The sequence below is a fragment of the Acipenser ruthenus genome, chromosome 7, assembly GCF_902713425.1.
Source record: "Acipenser ruthenus chromosome 7, fAciRut3.2 maternal haplotype, whole genome shotgun sequence".
Taxonomy (NCBI): domain Eukaryota; kingdom Metazoa; phylum Chordata; class Actinopteri; order Acipenseriformes; family Acipenseridae; genus Acipenser; species Acipenser ruthenus.
Window position 1 is genome coordinate 43,723,043 of NC_081195.1, and position 15,916 is coordinate 43,738,958.

The 15,916-nt window shown below is 35.5% G+C and overlaps 2 protein-coding genes across 7 annotated transcripts in view; one reads left to right on the forward strand and one right to left on the reverse strand.

Moving 5' to 3' along the window:
• The window catches only part of LOC117414514 (anoctamin-4), an 83,310-nt gene extending 79,798 nt beyond the window's left edge, over positions 1-3,512 (reverse strand). For 2 of the 4 annotated variants that reach the window (XM_059027021.1, XM_059027022.1), the window contains exons 1-2: positions 3,133-3,511; positions 604-681 (exon numbers count right to left, since the gene is read on the reverse strand). In XM_059027021.1, coding sequence (XP_058883004.1) covers positions 604-681; positions 3,133-3,376 — 322 coding nt within the window. In that variant the 5' untranslated portion in view covers positions 3,377-3,511. Of the gene's footprint in view, positions 1-603; positions 682-3,132 lie in introns of all 4 variants that reach the window. The other 2 variants (XM_059027020.1, XM_059027024.1) reach the window with 2 other exon arrangements.
• A 1,647-nt stretch (positions 3,513-5,159) lies between these two features.
• Positions 5,160-15,916, forward strand: part of LOC117414767 (uncharacterized) — a 30,930-nt gene continuing 20,173 nt past the window's right edge. For 2 of the 3 annotated variants that reach the window (XM_034024564.3, XM_059027025.1), the window contains exons 1-5: positions 5,160-5,559; positions 8,538-8,635; positions 9,204-9,301; positions 14,057-14,131; positions 15,794-15,860. In XM_034024564.3, the coding sequence (XP_033880455.3) occupies positions 5,328-5,559; positions 8,538-8,635; positions 9,204-9,301; positions 14,057-14,131; positions 15,794-15,860 (570 nt within the window). In that variant the 5' untranslated portion in view covers positions 5,160-5,327. The remainder of the gene's footprint in view (positions 5,560-8,537; positions 8,636-9,203; positions 9,302-14,056; positions 14,132-15,793; positions 15,861-15,916) is intronic. The other variant, XM_034024561.3, reaches the window with a different exon arrangement.

The window sequence follows — 15,916 nt, forward strand, 5'->3', positions numbered from 1 at the left end:
GATACTTCCTCTATTACAGACATGCCCTGGTTAAATAAATAAACAAATAAATGAATAATTAAATAGCAAATTCTTCAACAACTGATACCCCAGCTTTCTGCAACATGTGGGGAAATGTCAGCCACTCCTATACCTCTTGACTCAGCAGTCCTCAGTCAGAGGCTTGGTAAGCTTTGGAGACACTGTGACTTTCTACGACTTCTCGTTCCAGGATTCTCTAGTCTCAAGTTCTTTGTACATTACAGGATAATTAGAATACATGTTGGAGACAATCCAGCTTCTCCAACTACATGTTTTATCATCACACAGCTCAACTTTAAAAGCTGAGAGCAGAGCTCACATTGATTTAAAGGATATTACAGGCTTTCTTTGTGCTTCACTTCAATTACTCAGATATGTGCCCTGCAAGTTAAGTATTTAGGTTAGTGGAAGCTACAATACATGGGGTTAACAATGTGACCTTTTGATGGATTTGCTGGTGTATGAAAAACAAAGACAGGAGACCCATTTGTAAAAACAAACAAACCAAAAAAACACATTCTACACTCCTTAATGTAGCTGGGCACAAGAAACAGCTGCTTAGTTAGTTGGTTGTATACTCACCAATGGTAATTTGGCTGACACAACTGTAGTAACTGGTTCCTGTGGATAGGTTGTAACTTCCACTGCTGGGTTCCCTATCTGTAAAAGATTCAATTATTAATAATAATAATAATAATAATAATAATAATAATAATAATAATAATAATAATAATAATAATAATAATAATAATAATATTTTGATAAACACATATACTGGTAAAGTGGAACCAAATGGTCTGGCTTCAGAAGAAGCAACCATTCAATCGATCATAAATGCTCTGCTGTGCTGTGAATCAAGAGGAGCCTTTGTGATGTGTGTTTACTGAAACTGGAATTGTATATGGTACAAAATGGTATAAAAGCATTACAGCTATTAGTTTCAACTACCCTTCATATATAACAGGGACGTACACTTTAGAGGGATACTTTATACAATCTGCATTATCCTAATATTTCATTTACCTGTTTAATATCCAACCTAACTTCCCCACAGTCTGAAGACTTCTCAGAAGTTTGCTGGAATAGTTACTTAGAATGGCAAATAATGATCTATACAGAAACAACAATATAGAATATTGCAGATCACACATAAAGGAACCTCATATATAGTTATTTTTTCAAAGAACTGGTGGATTTTTAATACATTTTGTTGTTATAAATATTAAAAATAGGGATTCTTAAAAATGGTTAGGAAAGATCTATAAATCTTTATGCTATTAGTTATAGATTATGATAAGAATTAATAAAACTTTGGTGTAACATGTTATAAGAATATTATAATTACATGACTCATATATAAAACCACTTTCATTTGATCTCTAAAATGAAATGTTACTTTGTGATAAGGCACAACTGATTATGTTTCTGCTTATGTCTTCACTGCTTTATTTGACTGTTGCTATAGATTTAGCTGTATGTGAATCAAGTAGTGGGACAACTGATCACCTTAATCTCACTGAAGAATTAAATTACAGTGTGAAAGAAAACCAGTACCACTCAAAATAATGGGTGCCACTGTTTATTGCCTCTGTAGACATGATTTCATAATTTCAATTATAGATTAACCAAGTCTGGGTTTAAGTTTAGACCCCAGTGAATACCTGTCTGTTTAAAGTAAAATATGGTCCAGCACAATTTAATGTATTTGGTCAAAAGACAGACTAGATTAGGAATTAGAAAGTGAGCTATTCCATTTGTCCAATTCCAGTATGCAAACTGAAACCCTTTTCACAGTTTTCAGTCTTTTCATCTTACAAGGCATCAAGTGTAAATCACCAAGAGTGAAAAAGAACAGCAGCTTTAAATAAATACAGGTCAAAATCTTAAAGGTCTTTACTCTTGAGGGAAATGTAAATCTTTTTTGGCAAAACAAAAGAAAACTGATAATGTTACATAATTACTACCAAGTATTGTATACCAGATGGACATTAAGATGGTTAGTTACCAAACAGTTTTATTTCACTTTCACAAAACAAAATGGTGTAGTGGATAGACCTGTATAAATGAGATCCATTCCAGGACCACACGTGGGAAAACAAAACTCAGAATTCACCGGGGCTCTGTAACTTATTGAAAGTTGCCATTTGAAATCCTTATGTGTCCATAAATCAAGCCCCTTCATTGATGTTCCAAGTTTCTTAAGTCTGTATTGCAGTATCAGTAAATTCAACAATTGCTATCTACGGGCAACTTTTTTTTCATTGACAGCTTTTACAAGAGTGGCCAGACTAGATGACTAACGGCTGAAGAAATCACATACTCTAATAACCATTGTTCAATTTGGCTAACAAAACTGTATTATTGATCTGTCATACTCCCTGTATATTCTGAGATTTAAATGATATGTATTTAACTTTATAGACCTGGATTTGTTATATGTTTTAAGTAGGTTAGGTGCCATGCTATGAAAGTTGTAAAGGTCCCTTAATTTGCACTTAATTCTCCTGTGTTCCATGGATCTCTATACTGCTATACCGTTGCTTTTAATAGCATTTCCAGTAACGTTTAAAACATGTTGGCATCTAATTTAATGAGCAAGCAACATATCCGCCACTGTACCTTTCAACTGACAAAATGCTATTACACTAGATAGAAGATGTGAAGCTGGAGACTACTATTAGAAAATTACCCCCCCCCCCCTCCCCCAAAGTGGCAGTGACCCAAGAAAGCTGCTAAAGTGAATATAAGGTTGCCTGGTGCATAATTGTTCTTTTGTATGTATGTTTAATCGTTCGTCCAAAGTCATGAATAATAAAATTGGAAAAATGATGATTGCTTGTATGCCCTTTAGCCAAAATGAGATTGTTATAACACTAGAAAACCACACCTATATTATATAAGCACTGGAAGATTGCAGACCTCTTTAGGGAATTAAATCATATCATGCTACTGTATACTGGATGAAACAATGTTCTAAGTAAATCATGCGATTGCTTTTTATGTGTACTGTAATTTGAATCAGGAAAAGTTGCTAGCCTTGGTGCTGAAAGCGCTAACATTATCATTTATGACAATAATAATATAATAACAGCATAATCAGCTTAGCCTTACCATGTCCCACGAAAGAAGACAATCTGGATCTAATTCCAGATGGGCTTTCGGGAACGGCTGAATCTTCCACAGCCGATTGCAGATTTTCCACATTCTCATTCTGATCTGCAGTTACCTCCGAGTCCCTCGCTTTGTATCGTTTCAGCTCTACTGTCCCACCAGGGAAAACAGGCTTGATTTTCATTGCTGGGCTCCGTTTGGGAGTTACATTGCCATCTGTCCCAGGGCTATAGGACGGCCACATTCTAACTGGCAAGAAAAAACATTGAATCAGCTTTCAACTATTATCCATCCAAGAATTCGCAAGGCAGTCTGTGAATATGGTACGACAATGAGTTTAGTTTTGAGAAGACATGTTTAACCGTGTGCCTTTTACTTGTCTAGTGCTAGTTCACAGAAGTGGAAGTAGGCGTGGTGTTGATTCACGTGGTCCAGGTGATTGGCGCCTGCGTTGACTTAGGTAAATGTGAAAAATACGTTGCCGTTCGCCGAGAATAATAATAATAATAATAATAATAATAATAATAATAATAAAGTGCTAATTTAGCCCAGACTACTTTTTAAATGCCTTTTTATACACCAGACAATATACACAGCTAACCATCGGCAGTATAGTTCGTTAGCAATTGCAGATACTGTACTGTGCATTTTTCAGATGCTTTAAATAAAAGCAACTTGTAAATCCTAAAACCCATCTATGGCAAATAAGGTATTATAACTAAATGCAACTGGTATAAGATTCTAACAAGCTACGACATTTCCTGCTTGCATTGCAAGCCTTTTACAACATTGGGGATTCATAAATGTAATATCTATACAGCATGTGTCTTTAAAAACAAAATGAATGTATTATTAGGTACTGAGATACAGAGGATTGTTTAAAGGTATATTCTTATTGCACAGTTAGAGGCATAAGTGAATGCGATTAATCATTCCCTTAACAGAGACAGAGATACACTGTTAATCCTTTCATCCAATCAGGTCTGATTAATACCCCATTCTTCCGACAAAAGGGTGTCAGGTTCCTATTCAGCTTTAGTATATCCAAACACACGGTGCTTGGTAACAGCTTCCTGGTTTAGAAATGCTACCCCCAAATGAGTCAAACTATTGTACCTCCGTGGCCAACTTGAATGACCTGTGAAGTAATAACTGAGATCATGTTCTGCACATAGGGGTGTTAAATAAACTGACATGTTTAAACAAGCCTAGTTTAACGAACTTTAAAAAACCCTAGACCTTAGGGTTTTAGGAAAGTCGATAGGCCTATTTTCAGAAAATGCGAATTAAGGTGCCTTAATGCGCATAACTTTAAATAGAAACATTTTTATTCACATAAAATAAGCGAATCCCCCAAAGTGCTCTGCAGCTCCTAAGGAAGTTCCTTACTGGGAGGAGAAAATGGCGACTAACAGTAACAGGTGCAACTGGGAGACTGCATATTCTGCACAGCTAGCCAGCTTATACAGAGCGATAGCGATTCTCTTTTCTGTTGGTATGGGTGATCTTGGGCTGAACTGTTCTGGAGCAATATACGGGTCAAGTTTAGTGCACAGTTCGTTAAAAGCTTCCCTGGTCATCCTGAAATGGGTACGCCAGCGTTGAACATTAAAATGATCACTGTAAAGGAATTCAGGCTCTTCCAGCCAACCCACTTTTGCAGTCTTTTTCATTAAAATGTCATTTTATTGTATATTTTCTGCTTGTACTGTAAGCCTTTCATATTCACATCTGACAAACATGTTGCTACTACTTCTCTGCACAATAGATTCATATAATTACATAATTATTAAAAAAATATGACATGTTAAAAAAAAAAATAAAAAAAAACAGTGGTACTGTATTTATTGTGGTCATTTTTATTGGATACTCGTAAACAGTGATTTGCTGCAATTGGCTACGTTATGAAAGTGTAGCCAATAAGAACTGTAATTAAACACAGTCATCGTTTCCAAAATGACATTTGAAAAAAAAAAAATAATAATAATACATGTTCCTTTTCCACAATGGTGTAAGATTATCGAGGGAGGCGCTCTACTGACCTTTTCATCCACTGAAAACTGGAGCCAAGTTACCATGACAATCAAAAATACAACAAGCATCGGCTAGCACATTTTAGAACTGCATTTTCCAAAAGACCAACCCTGCAAAGTTGGTTATCTTCACGCATGTGATTATCTCCTGCATAGTCCAAAATGCCTTGCAGCATTGTGAGTACAAGCCTGCCTAATATATCTCCTTCGTTGCTGAAAGCAGGGAATCTGAATGCTGTACTAATAAAGGAAAAATGCAGCTTCCCAGAGCAAGAAATTAAAAACAGAGAAATGTTTTGGAACAAGAAAAGTGTTGGGGACTTTGCAGACGGCAGGCTGCGAGCATGTACGGCTCGAGCTGATCTGGGAGAAGCACGAGCTCACTGGACTCAAGGTAATGTGGGGAAATGCTTATTACTACAGTACTGTCCTTATTACTTCGCTGTACATTGTAGATCTTGTTATTGTACTCTGTGGTTTATCTAAACACGACTATTGACGTTGCTTTTCAGTTCGTTTGTCATACATGTTACTACAAGTACAAGAAACACTAATGTTTGGTCAAAGTCAAATGTTTTCAAGAATGTTTGCAATTAAGCGAGCTCATTTCTTTAAAAAACATAAACACATACAAAAAAAAACTATGGTCAACAAAATTGAATCGATAATGGTCCAAAATAACTATATTTTACTTTCTGTGTTTATATACTGTTATATTTTTGTATATGTTTCCTGATGTTTACAGCAATATGCGTTTATTTGCAACAACTCACATTTACAAATAAAGAGGCAGCTATCTTAATAAGGAATGGTGTCAATTATTACTTATTTTCTTAATACAAACATTGAGAGAAAAATAATCAAAATTAAATTGGAGGATTAATAAATGTAAGGATTTAGCATTTTGTATGTCATATTTACTCAACAAACAGAAAAGTAACACCCTTTAAGATTTTTGTTACCCAGATTGTTATCTGAGAACAAACCAATTTGTTTTGGTATTCCAATTAGCTTATTGAAGCACCTGAAAATTAAAAGAGAGACATTATTCCAAAATCCATAGAATAACTACACAAATAAAATAAATGGAGGATTGTTTCATTTTCTTCAAAGTGGAAGGAACATGAAGATACAATAATACCTTACAAGGCCTGAAGCCATGTTATTTTTTTTCTTGACTAACAGATCAAAGTAAAAGAAAACGACCTTCACTATAAGCCTTCTATATGTATGATGGATCAGACATTCAGTATATGGAAACTTTTCTTTCTTTTAAGTAGCTACATGCATAATACATCTTACATTACATACCAAAAAAGATGTATACAATATGTGTCTTTAAAAACAAAATGAATGTATTATTAGGTACTGAGATACAGAGGAATGTTTAAAGGTATATTCTTATTGAACAGTTAGAGGCATAAGTGAATGTGATTAATCATTCCCTTAACAGAGACAGAGATACACTGTTAATCCTTTCATCCAGTCAGGTCTGATTAATACCCCATTCTTTCGACAAAAGGGTGACAGGTTCCTATTCAGCTTTAGTGTATCCAAACACACGGTGCTTGGTAACAGCTTCCTGGTTTAGAAATGCTGCCCCCAAATGAGTCAAACTATTGTACCTCCGTGGCCAACTTGAATGACCTGTGAAGTAATAACTGAGATCATGTTCTGCACATAGGGGTGTTAAATAAACTGACATGTTTAAACAAGCCTAGTTTAATCAAGTTAATGACCACCCCCCCCCCCCCCCCCCCCCCAGTGCCTAAGAGAAAATGACAGACCCGTCTGTCACATGCTCTGAATGTAAAGGAATTCAGGTATTTCAAATACTGGATATAATAAACACACATTTCTACATCAAGTAGGGAACATTTTTATTTAGTTTTATAGTGGGTTATACTGTATATAGTTTTAAAAGGCTGACATGTCAGCAATGTACAAAAATGAAGCACATTCTTTGTAGTTTGCAAGAAAGCAAAACAACAATTAGAGACTAGACTGAATTTTGTTTGAATCACTGTATAATTTTATTACATTCCAGTGGTGCCTTATTTTATTTGCTGTTTCTTTAATATACATTTTCATTAAAAATAAAATCAGACAATGTAATATTGTACACAGTCTATGTGTGCATATAGATCCATATACTGTCTACGATATACCTAGAAGAGGAATAGGCATCTTAATTGAGTTATTTCATTATTCATTTTAAACACTAAAGCCATGCAATATGTTTTACATTGTCTTTAGTTTTCTTAATACAAAAGTAATAAGTATTTTGTTATTGCATGTGTTTGTTTGTATGTTAATTGTAATGTAGTCTAATGTAGGTTTGTTAAAATGAGATGCATGGGAGAAATAGGGTTTTGTGGAAAGGAAGCACCTGAGCTTTTTCACTAGCTTGATAAATTATTTTTGATACTGAAGAAACAGAAAAAAAACACCTCGTAGACAAGATATTGCACCCATCATTCAGAAGGCTTTTTATGTGCAGTGAGCAGCAAGATTTTCAGTTCCATGGATCACAACACTTTTTTTGTATGCCACTTCTCTCAATGTCTCTACACATCGTGTCAAGTCTGTTCTTTCTTCTGTTCTTACTCTTTCAGCCATTCTAGTTGTTGACTACAATATTAACAGAAACCCTCGGCTAATGAGTTTGAAGCCAGTGCAGTTCACTGGTGCAGACATGTTTTTTTTGCACACTTTGTGGGCCCATGATAGGATAACATCTGGCATTTCCAGCATATAACCAAACATCCAGCACAATCTAACTTCCGGCAGGTGCTTTCTAAACGATGCTCCTGCCTTCAGTTTTTTTCGATGTCACCAGCTCTTTCTCTGACGTTATCACCCTGTTACAGTCCTGGTCTCTGTGTAGATTTGCTACCTTTTTGCACTTCTTGGGCACCGTACTGTGCTTTCCAGTGGTGCGGTTTGGTGGATGATAGTCAGTGCAGATCTGTAACCAAAGGTAACACTGTAGATCAGGCATAGTCTCAGGATCTGCTGGCTTAATACAAATAAGTGCATGATAGCAAATAAGACCTCCATTGCAAAGCCATTTAATGCTTCACATAACCTAGAGGTAATAGGTTTAGGAATAATTACTTAATTTGAAGCTTGTTAAGATTGAAATTACTTAAGCATCTATGCAATGCCTTGAGTGTTATCTGTTAATCTGGAGTGAATTTGAATACATTATACGGTTCTTCTGGGGAACAGGAAAGCTTTCACTTTTTTTCTTTTGTGAATCAGTCTTTATGAGTCTTTATGAGATACTTGTATGCATTTTTAAGATGGTGCGATACCATGTTATTGTGTGCATGCTTTTCACAATTATACGCAATTATGTTATTTTTACAGACACTGGAGGCAGCAGTGAGAAAAATGCCCGAGCACAGACTGCCATGGGGCGCCTCTCTATGGAGCTCTGGCCAAAACGAAAACACAGCATACATGAGGTGAGTTTTACATTTGATATGATTATACTGAGCTTTTAGTTTAAAACTAGATGATGCCAAAATAATTTTGTAAATGTCTTTTTGTCTTCATCAATGGCAGTAAGGTAACGTGTATAGAGATATGAACTGGCAACCAGGATTTAAATACCAGTCAAATGATGTTCTCATTAGCACAACTCATTTTCAATATTTTTGACTATAGAGATACCTTCACATGTTTTAATATGTCAGTTAATCACAGATAAAATAGCATACACATTTTTAGAATATCTCTACATGAACCATAAGAGATATTCTAAAAATAACTGAAAGTATGTCTTAGATATCTCTCTATGCGAATTGTGATTATCTGGGTCAAACTCCCATTCAGATATATCTACCATATCTGTATGTCTATCGTCTGCCATCCCTTATCAATGGTATAAAAATAAAATACAAGAACATGTCTACATTTGGCTTATGACCTAATTTACTTGCCTTTATTGCACTGTGGCAAAATAATGTCCCCTTAGCCTATAGCAGGTGATCCCTCCTTCTCACTGCCATCTTCTTTCACCTCTGCCACTAGATTATCGGGCTGATCAAGGAGAAACTGCATTCCCAACTCCACAGTGTCCGTCAGATGTTCCGAGCCAATGACCCTAAAGGCGAAGGCACGGTTTCCAAGTAGGTTATATATTGTGATCAGATCTTTATGTGCGTCCTACGGAAAACTGATCCCGTGATCCTTGTTTTGTTTCAGACAGGCTGTTCTGGAATATAGGTGAATGGCTGCAAAGTGGCACAGTTTTGCTTATCAGAGCCGACTGATAACGAAAATAGACATGTTGGTAATTAATGCCACTGCTCCACGTGTATTATTTTATTTGTGAAAAAGATAAGTTACACACTTTTGATAGGTATGGGTTGCTTAGGTGCCCAGTCGACAGCAGAAATTAAAATACTGGTTAACAACAATGGACCATTAGAGTACCTGCAGCCCCACAAAATGAAGGGGGTGTCACTTTTATATTTAACAATAACAAAATCAAAACAGAATGGTATGCAACTACAATAAAAAACACTTTATAATGGAATATTAAAATATAGGAATATAGGAAATTATTTCCTGCCTGTATATTAAATAAGAAACAGCAAGCTTTAGAGCCAGGTCCACCCTGCATTGCTTAGTCTTTCTGTGAGGAAAAGTAATTCACTGCATCTTACTCTTGGCATAATGTACTGTATAGTTATGTTATTGTTCTGGATACCGATTTGTAGGAGGGGAGACTCTGAACAAGTCTCCCCTCCCTGTTCCCCTGGTGAGCTCTCTGTCAACAGTAACCTGTTCTCAATTTCTCCTACCTTTTTAAATACATAGTTTAATTTGATTGACAATATCAGGTAGCTGACTGTGCAAGGAAGATGAGATCTATAGTCAACTACCTAGGTAATGCCTACTGTAATTATGAACTGGTAACTAAGGGAAGTCAGTCTGAATGTTTTGTAGTTATCTTCTATGAGATGCATTCTGAGAAATCCACAACAGCAACAAGTGATCTACAGACACAATTACTGATTTATTAATATACATTATTACTCAGAACAGTTCTAAAAATCTTGTGAAGTTTGTTTTGGTACTTTGTTTTTCCATCAGAAAAAACAAAGTTTTATGTTTAACCCTTTCAAGGCTGAGCCCGAATATTTCGGGCCCACCGTTTCACAGTGCTGCCTGTTTTGTTTTCCAATTACATCATTTAAAATTATGCTGAAATGTGATCTGTGTGTACTGATAGGCTTAAAACAGTCACGTGGACTGAAGGGAAGGCTCGATGAACTTTGAACCCAGATGAGATTGGAGTTAGGAGTGAAAGCAGACACAGCTAATTTTGTGAGGAGTAATAGGTCACGCAGGATAGACACGCAGGCTGCAATGGAGTTGGTTGTTGATACTGTGAGGGTGGATTGCGCACATTAAGATCAAGATTCGATCAAATCCAGGATTGACTAATCCTAGATTGAATCCTAGTTTTATTTCTGTTACGCATATCAAGATTGGTTGCGGATCTACGAATCCGAGATTGGATCTAGGATTCACTCGGTAATCCAGGATCGATGCTGTCAGTAGCACAGCTTGATTACCACTCATCGTTTTGTGACATAGTAGTCAGAGAATTTGCTCGAAAAAAACATTTTATCAAATTTAACATTTGATAAATACAAAAACATTATTAAAAATAAAAAGACAGACAACCAAACATTGGCACTGAAGGAATCTACCTGGGGACAGATTACAACAGAATTTAATTCCCACAGTGGAGTAAATCATCAGGAAATAAAGCAATTAAAATGATTGTATAAAAATTTGAAGGCTAAAGCCAAAAAAGAAGTTGCCAGGGAGAAGCGAGAGCAATATGCGAGTGGTGGTAGACCTCCCCCCCCACAGCCATTGATAGCATTTCTCAAAATGTGTTGAGTTCTTGCCCCAACAATTTAATAGTTTGAGAAATCCGTACGATGATGATGCATACTTCAACAAGTAAGCTTCAGCCGGAGTAATAATATTTAGTATAGATAATAAATAAATAAATAAATAAATCGAGATATTTAGTATATATAGGCCATGAAATAATAAACAACACATTTGTTATTTTACCTTAGTAGTGAGTAGATGTGCTGATTACCTCATTTAAGTTTGTGTTATGAATTGAAATAATTAACCAACCAAGAATCAAATCAACTAAAACATTTATTCCACAGATTAGATAAAGATTGCATTTTCTTTGGTTGTTATATTCTAGGCAGCTGACGAGTTGTTTGAAGACCTGTTTGATGCGGACGCCTCTCACTGTAGCTATGCTGTAGCTGTAGCATCACCTCCCATAGAGCAAGGATCACCCACTTTTACTTCACCTCCTGCAAAGAAAATGAGATCAGACCCTGGCCTAGCCCTGCTTGAGATGGCTCGTAAGGAGCATAACATTAAAATGAGAATCTTTGCATTAAAAGAAGAGAAGCTGAGATTATAACTAGCTGCTTTGTAAGGGGAGGGTAGTAAGCGGTTTGACAATGTTTCAATGTTTCATATTTTAGCTCAATATATATATATATATATATATATATATATATATATATATATATATATATATATATATATATATATATATATAAATAAACTACAGTATCGGGGATACTCGTTGTATTTTCGTTTCAACTCCCAGTTCACTTCGCTTATTTTATGCTTTTATTATCGCAATCTATATTTTTGTAAAGAAATAAATGGCTTGAGCCTTTCAATTCAACCCTGCCTCAGTCTAATCTCTGTCTAAAAGAGCCCGAAATGCTACAGTATTGTATGTTATGTTTGTCAGCTGTTCTTTCACCTCAAAATAATCTACTACATCCTGGTGAAATGGTAATCAGTTATTTTACTTTTTTAATTAATGAAAAACTGTGTCACCAACTTCTGTCTCATCACCTGTCCACCTTGATGTCTTTCATGTACAGGAGACAGTGGGATGGTATCATCAGGAGGTACATCTGCTTCAAAATCACGATGCCCCGCTCGTCTACTGAAATGCCACTATGATCACAAGCGACCTTTCTAATTTAACTTGAAGAAATGTTAAACATGGAAAGCTCTTTTTAAGAACTCCGAATGTCCGTTCAGTCACATTTCTAGTCTGTGCATGAGCCTTGTTGAAACGTTTTTCGGGACCAGTTCCAGGGTTTAAAATTGGGGTCATTAAATACTGCCTACAGGGGTAGCCATTGTGACCTAACAATATACCTTCAATCTCATTGTTTTCAAACTTGGCGCAGACAAAACTGTTTTCAAATATGTGTAGATCCAGGCCATTGAACAATTATGTTGGTAATGTTTAGCTCTGAATCACTGATCATTTGTACATTGAGTGAAAAAAAAACTTTTTGATTCCGAAAAGTTTAAGCACTATCGACCCATGGTGATATTATTGGCACATGGATGCAGTCTATAGCACCTACCACAGAAGGAAACCCTGCTCTAGCAAAAACAATTGCTGTATACGATGGATCGTTTGTTCCGTTGGAAAAGTTATGTATTGCTCTCGTAAAGACACGAAACAAGTCACTGATTACATTTTTAAATGACCCTGTGGCTTAAAACCTCATTGTTATTAACTGAGGCGGAAGAGTCTTTTTTGTCTATATTTGACGATTTGTGCTTTTAATATCTCCACTGTTTTGTCTGCTAATCATAATAACTATACCGGCATGAGTTTTTATGCATCGTTATTGTTTCGCCATATTGAACACACTGCCTAACTAAAATGAAATCTCCACCCCCCCCAGCTCACTAGGGGCCATCTACCAATAATAATAAAAATATTTTCCTAAGTTAACGTTAGGAAGTGTCTGTTAATATGTTACATTCCTATAACATTACATCCACCAGACTGATTATGCTTTCTTTTCTCATATGGAATCTCTGTAGAAAACTTTCATCATTAAATTCAACAAATGAATTGCTACGATCGCGAACAATATGATGTCTAACCAATCTTACATCTCAAATTTGTATATTATTATTATTATTATTATTATTATTATTATTATTATTATTATTATTATTATATTTTACCATTTAATTTATTTACTTTGTAATTTCTTTGTATTTTCTGTGCCTTTTCATATTCCAGAATGTTCCGAATTATGTAAATAGTTACTGGAAAAAAGGGTCTTCATATGGAGACAGATTACTACTGCATCTCTTATGGGGACTTTCCTTTATCTGTAGCACCATAATGTGGGACCTGAAACCCTGACATGGGACTTGATTACATTTTAAGAAACGTTTTAAACTTTTTTCTGCCAATTTTGTACCTTTTTACATTTTGCCATGTTCTGAATTCTGTAAACAGTTTGAAAATAATATTGTTCAAGTTGTAAGCTTTTAAGTGATATATGGTTTTATGGTGATTAAATACAATTTGAATGACTGATGACTCTTAAAAACAAGTGCATGCATTTTCTTTAAAAATTAAAAAAATTAAAAACACAACTCAGGATTCCAGCATAGCCTTCTAAACCTGGCTTTGAAATTATTTTATGTATTGTACCGTAATAATATTTGGCCCATCTTGCTTGTTTGGTTGTTCATAGCTTATTGATCCCAGAATCTCATCAAGCAGCTTCTTCAAGGATCCCAGAGTGTCAGCTTCAACAACAATTTGTACGTTATTTAAACAGTTGTAGCAACACATGGGGACACATAACTCTATATTTTTCAGAGCCTTGTTACTTACTCTTTAACTTTGATCACAAAAAGTAAAAATACTGTGGAAAGATGTCCACAAAATGTTATGGCGGTGCTATTAAGGTCTGCCAGTGTTAAGATAATTAAAATAGCCTTTTCCCTGTTTCTCCTGCTCCAGTTGTTGAACATTGCTTTTGTTTTGTTAGGGAGGCCCTTAACCGCATTCTATGGAATCTATGTGGATACCTCACTCCTCAACAAGTCAACAATGTTTTAACCAGGTACTCTAAAACTGTTTTGAAAAAGGATATACCAGGCTATTTCTATTTAATTTATCTGTAATGTTTTGACTTATTTGTTACCCCACCAATGGCACCAATTGGCCCATAACATCCAATAAGCCAGTAAATGAAGAAAATGGTAGAAAAGGTCATAGATTCATATATACAGTATATCCCACTAGTCGGAAACCTTGCAGGCTAAAACAACATTGAATGTCTGTACAGCACTGAAACACTACGCTTAAAAAAACCCCCAACTATTCTGCTGAACCTCGCCATCTTTAATATTAGCATCACAAGGGTATCCATGTATTATAAAAAAAAAATAGATGGGCCTCTTCAGTGAGTTACAGGAAAACAATTCCATCTCAGGTTTTTGTGACAGTTTATAAATTAGTCAACCTTCAGTCTCGTAATTTATGATGTCACATAAACCCTAGATGGAATTATATTCCTGTAACTCACTGAAGCCCATCTATTATTCATTCTCTCTCTCTCTCTCTCTCTCTCTCTCTCTCTCTCTCTCTCTCTCTCTCTCTCTCTCTCTCTCTCTCTCTCTTACTTATGTGTGGTTTATTTTGGTTGCAAATCAGTCTTGTTGAGAGACAGCCAGAAGGTGTCTGCCCATTTTTACATGACAAATGGCTGCCCATTATTATGCAAGAATCCTTGAAATCAATTACCTGAGCTGTTGATCGTAGTGGAAGTTTAATGAAAAACAAACCCCAACACTGAATTATCCTGGACTAGATCAAGGAAGTCATTTGCATGAGGGAGAATCAAATATTTATTGATAAACCACTTCACTTTCTTAAAAAATGTGTCAGGTGATATGAGCACTTATCCTTGAATAATAATAATAATAATAATAATAATAATAATAATAATAATAATAATAATAATAATAAATACAGTTCAGACAAATAAATACAGTTCAGACAAATAAATAACAAAAGGTTTTAGAATAAAAATAGAAGTAACTATGCATTAGCAAACAGAGGTTTTGTAATGCCTCCAAGTGGGTATATGAAAAATGGGAAGGCTAAATTCATAACTTGCTAGGCTGGTTAGTCTGTTTTTTAAATCCTGTACTTGCTTGAGAGGAAACAAGGTCCTAGAGTCAGAAAAGATACTGCACGAAAATATTACAATATTAGATGTAAGTAATTTAAAAAAATACGTCTTCGGAGTGGATAAAATCTAAGGAGTAAAGATTTTAATACTGGAAATGGTTGTCACTTATGAACTGCTTCCTATCCATCTATCAGAATCAGTCAGTCCGAGGCAGTTTTAAAATATGACAAGCGGCTTTTCAGCTAAAATGGATTATATCAAATACAAAAATGTGAAGTACAACATAAGAGCTTCCAGCTGTAACTGTCTAATAACATAAAAAGTTGCCCATGCAAGCTGCTTTAAAATATAGGCTGTGGGTGCAAGGTGAAGAAGTGGGTCGCTTGAGAATTACTAATGTGAGTTTCAAATCCAAAGTCTCCTGCCTCCCAGCTCCAGTCCAGAGCATTATCCACTAGATCTCACCATCTTTCTCTTAGCCTCTTGTAATGTAGGGAATCACTTTTGCTCTTAGAAGTGTTGCAAACTGCCATTTGATAAGTGCCCTGTTAGTCCTATATTGTCAGATTTTTTCTCTTTCTTTCTTAGGGTAGGGCTTGTTGGCCATCCCAGCTTTTCTTTTGATGAGTTCATCTCTTGTTTTCTTCCCAAAAAGGTAAGGAAAAATCCCTACACTAGGAAAATGCCTTATATTGTAGCTTTCTGGTGGTG